General features: G+C 47.4%; 1 protein-coding gene across 2 annotated transcripts in view; it reads left to right on the top strand.

The window, feature by feature from the left end:
- The first annotated feature begins 2,358 nt into the window (after positions 1-2,358).
- Positions 2,359-4,513, top strand: part of SLX9 (SLX9 ribosome biogenesis factor) — a 37,641-nt gene continuing 35,486 nt past the window's right edge. The window contains exon 1 of one of the 2 annotated variants that reach the window (XM_027768633.1): positions 2,359-2,611. In XM_027768633.1, coding sequence (XP_027624434.1) covers positions 2,474-2,611 — 138 coding nt within the window. In that variant the 5' untranslated portion in view covers positions 2,359-2,473. The remainder of the gene's footprint in view (positions 2,612-4,513) is intronic. The other variant, XM_006169415.3, reaches the window with a different exon arrangement.

Genomic DNA, 4,513 nt, shown 5'->3' with positions numbered 1-4,513 from the left:
AGTCCAGAGACATAGCCATTACACTAACTGCTGGTCCTCATGTAAGTTTCTGGTGGAGGCAGAGGAGTGGGATTTGCAGGTAAAAATGTTAGAGGCCCAGGGTGGGGTAGAAAACCATGGTGAGATCACCCAGAGGGGCTGTCTGGAGAGAGGGAGAGAAAGGCTGCCCAAGGATTTTTCAAAACTGCGGTACAGATACGTTTGGCAGCTGTGGGCTTCACGTCTCTCACTGAGACAGCATGGCCTGCACAGAGAGGCAAAGGCACAGTTTCATCAGGCGAGTTACAGCAATCTGCCCAGAAAGGCCATTAGAACAGTTTGCTGCTGGAGCCTTCCTGGGTGGTCTCAGCCCTGATGCCTGTGACTGGGTCTTTCCACATGTCTGGTTGAGTTGTATCTATGTGTGCTGTTAGCAACCAGCAGTAATTATCTCTGCATTAGATCATAGTTATAGCAAAAACTGGTCTTGGGAACCAGCAGTTAGCGTAATGGCTATGTCGCTGGACTCCCACGTAGTCGATCGTGGTTTGCATCCTGGGCCCGGTGGCTTAAAACTCACGCCGGGCACGTGTGCATGCGTGCCCAAGATCCCGAGAGGAGAATGGAGAAGAAGGGATTGCAGCGTGACCATCCCCTCTGGGGGGTGATTTCTCGCTTTCTGTCTCTATGTCTCTGTCTGTCTGGCGAGCACACGCGCCCTATAGCGAAAACTTCTCAAAAAAAAAAAAAAAAAAAAAAAACCCTGGTCTTTATGGGCCAGCTTGTGGTGTGGTGGTTAAAACAGCTGTATCCCACATGACCTACCGGGCAGTTCCAGTCTCCCACCCAAGGACTTGAGAAACATGCCAAGTACATGTGCATGCATGCCCAAAATCCTGAGAGGAGAACGGAGAAGGGACTGTGTTGGTGGTCATTCCTCCTAGGTGTGTGCTTTTGTTGCTGCCTAAAATCCAGCAGCTGTTTCTGTGAATAATTGAGAGACGAAGCAGAGGGAGAAAGGAGTTTATTTAGCTGTGTTCAAGCACAGGGAGTGCTGAGGGCTAAACTCACAACCAACTCCCACAACAGAAATTTCTAGCATGTTATGTATGTCACATTTTTTTTTCGCTTATCTATTGCTATCTATAAGTTTAGTTAGTTCAGTGTTACTTTTACCCTCATGATTTTCCCAAAATTGTTCTGTCTCTTTTCCTTTCACATGACATTTATGATCTTGTTTTTGTTTTTATGGTGACATTAAATCTGTTGACCCAGACTTGTGACATACATTGATAGATTAGGTAAGATACGACATATTTTTAGAGCTATACTGTTTAACAAGACAATCTAAACATCTAGGAGTAACTATTATAGTAAATGATAACATCATTATAGTTTTCCCAGTTTTACCTATTACACGATGTCCCCTGAGTAAACATTGCCATCTCAGAAGATTTATTGCCTGGGATACCCCCACACTCCCCTTGTAATTTCTGTGATCATCCTCTACAATAAGTGACTTATGTTTCCTCTTCTAAGCAAACAAGCTTATTTATGACCTTATTAGTTACAAAAGTTACAGATTACATTAGTTACAAAAGCTTTAACCACAGAGTTAACCTTTAAAGTAAAAGAAATAGGAATAAAGTAAGGTTAAAAAAAAAAACCGGGTTAAAAATTGTTTGTTTTTTTCCTGCTACACTTTCTCACTTTTTCTCTCCCAGTTTCTCTATAACAAAATTAAAAAAAAAAAAGCTGTACTTCTGGCTAATTTTTTTGTTTGTTTTTTTTGCAGAGACAAAGGATGTGCAAGTTTATTGATAAACATGTTCTTATCACATTGAAATATTGTATTATAAATTAATGTACCTATGAAATTATAATGGTTTATTAATAACATTTTCTATTTACTATAGGATACTGATGTATGATAGACAATCCCCAATCGTCAATTTCCTAGTTTTCTCTATAAAAGAAAGGCTACTAATGATTAAAAACGATATTTAGGGGCTAGCCAGAACACAGTGGTGACAGTTTTTGATGCTGCAGTCAGGTGGGAAGGTCCTAAACTCCTAGACCTGTTTCCTGATAAGTGAGGGACCTCCCCTCTTTGATGCCCCCAGGGCCGCAATGCGCAGTGCAGTAAGTTGGGGACATGGCTGGGCTCCCAGCTCAGCCCAACAGTTTACTCTCATCGTGGTCTCTCCTGATGGGCAAGCCCCAGAAGTCTTGAGGAGCGCCCTGAGGGTTAACAGACAAGGTCCCCTCCGGGCTGTCCCTAGCCCCAGCAGCCTCTCAGCCGCCCTCCCACCTCTACGGTGGCCCCGCCCCCACGGGCGAAGGCGGTGCTCCGGGGCTTTCCCCGGCTTTTCCGAGCGCCTGCGTCGCAGGGAGAAAGCGGATCCTAGCCGCCGCGACTCGTGTTTCCGCCCGGCAGCTAGAGCCGCGGGCCTGCTTCCGGAAGGCCTCTCAGCGTGTGTGCCGCTCCGCCGGTATGGGGAAGGTTCGGAGGCTGCGGGCCCGAGTGCACCAGGCGGCCGTGAGGCCCACCGGAGAGTCAGCGTTCGGCCTCGCGAACCCCGCCCTGCCGGCGGCCTCTCCGCAGGCTGCAGTCGGCTCTGTTGGGGGGAAGGTAAGGTCGGAGCAACGCGGGCTTAGACGCTGGCCAGGGTCGGCGTGAACGGTCGCGCGGGCTGGGGTCTGGAGCCGAATGAGTAACGGAGTTCTAGCCAACGCGGGCTTCCCGACTGCGCTCCTCTGACCGTAGAGCTCCCAGGGCCGCGGTGCGGAATCGCGACCCCCGCAGTGGCCTAGAAATGCAACACGGGCCAGGCAACCCCTTAAAATCGCGCTAAGCTCTTGAAAAGAAAGGAAAACCCCAGAGTGAAAGAAATAAGAGCAAAATACGGAGACTCAGCCCCTTCCAGCAGTCACCTCCTTTCCCTCATCCCGCTCAGCTTAAGACCACTGGTCCACTTTCTGTGTCTGTTCAGTGTATTTCATGTGAATGGGATCACATGGATTGTGGCCTTTTGCGTTTGGCTTCTCCTACTTAAAGTATTTTCAAGGTTTATCTAGGTCGTGGCGCGTTTGAGCACGTAATTCCTTTTTATGGCCTGGGAACATTCCACTGTGGGTGGCCCACCTTTCATTTGCCCTGGTGCTGACTCTAAGCTGCCCTGGAAGCAGTTCCTGGTGTCTGTAACCAAGGGGGCATGCAGGGAAGAAGCCACCAATACCTGGCTTTGGATTTAGATTTTTAATGCTCATAATGGCATTATTTATTTATTTAATTTGCTGGAGAGTGGGTGCACTCGCCGGAGAGAGACAGGAGAGAGAGAGAGGGTGGAAAAGCACCCCCTATGTAGGACGGTCTTGCTGCAGTCCCTTCTTCATTTCTCCTTTCTGGATTTTGGGCACACAGGCACACATGTCTGTTGTGTTTTCAGTCGGCCACGTGGGATCCAGCAAGCTTAATTACCATGCCACCAGATAGCCCTATAGCCTTATTAAGCATTTACTGTGTGCCAGCACTTCACATTTCCACAACAGACCTAGTCCTTGTTTTGCAGGTGTGAACTCTGAGTTAGAGAATCACCAAGGACACAGCTGCTGCTGAGTGGAGGAGCTGATATGGGAACCCATGGTCTGGCTCCAGAGCTCTGGCTTCAGAACAAAAAAACACCACCAAACAACTTTCATCATGATTAATTCATATTATAAAGTTCACATATTTATAGAGCATAGTTCAGTGCTTCATAGTATATTCTGAGTTGTGCATTGAGCACCTGCGACCACTAATGAACTTTCTCTGGCCCTGTGGACTTGCTTATTTTACATGTTTTATACAATGGAATCATACAGTATATAGTTTTCTGTATCTGCCTGCTTCTACTTAGCATGTTTCTGAGGTTCACTATTAATTTATTCGTTCTCTTTGTGGCTGCATAATGCCCGATTGAGTGTCTAGGCCATACCCCCACCATGCTGTGTATACATTCATAAATTGATGGATATTTTGATTGTTTCTACTTTCTGACTGTCATGAATGATACAGCTGTGAACATCTGTGTACAGCTTTTTCTATGGACCTATGGACTGGAATTACTGGGTCATAGGATAACTGGTTAGCTTTTCTGTTGCAACCTTCCTGCCTTAGCCACCCTTTTAGGGTGGGCAGAATGCTATACAGATGCAGGCAGCACATGGCCTCAGCCTGCAGAGGGGGAGAGTAGCATTGTACAGTACGAGGCTGGGCCAGTAACTCTTTAGCTTTGTGAGGAATTGCCTGATTCTCCCCAGCTTGTCAGTTAGTGGCTTAAGACAGTTTCTAACTACATAGGGCACTGGATTTACCATTGGGTACCAGTGTGACTTGAGGCTGCTGACCCAGTTCAGGGTGGTTACCCTTTGGACTCTCACTCTGCTCACTTCTGAGAGGGTGTGGCCTTTGGCTTGGATGCAACTCCTGAACTGCCCAGGTACCACACCTCCTGGGATTTGCTCCTGGGCTCAGCATCTTACTGTTCAGCAG

The sequence above is a fragment of the Tupaia chinensis genome, unplaced genomic scaffold (assembly GCF_000334495.1).
Source record: "Tupaia chinensis unplaced genomic scaffold, TupChi_1.0 Scaffold147038_1, whole genome shotgun sequence".
Classification (NCBI taxonomy): Eukaryota; Metazoa; Chordata; class Mammalia; order Scandentia; family Tupaiidae; genus Tupaia; species Tupaia belangeri.
This window is presented reverse-complemented; position numbering and strand designations above follow the sequence as displayed.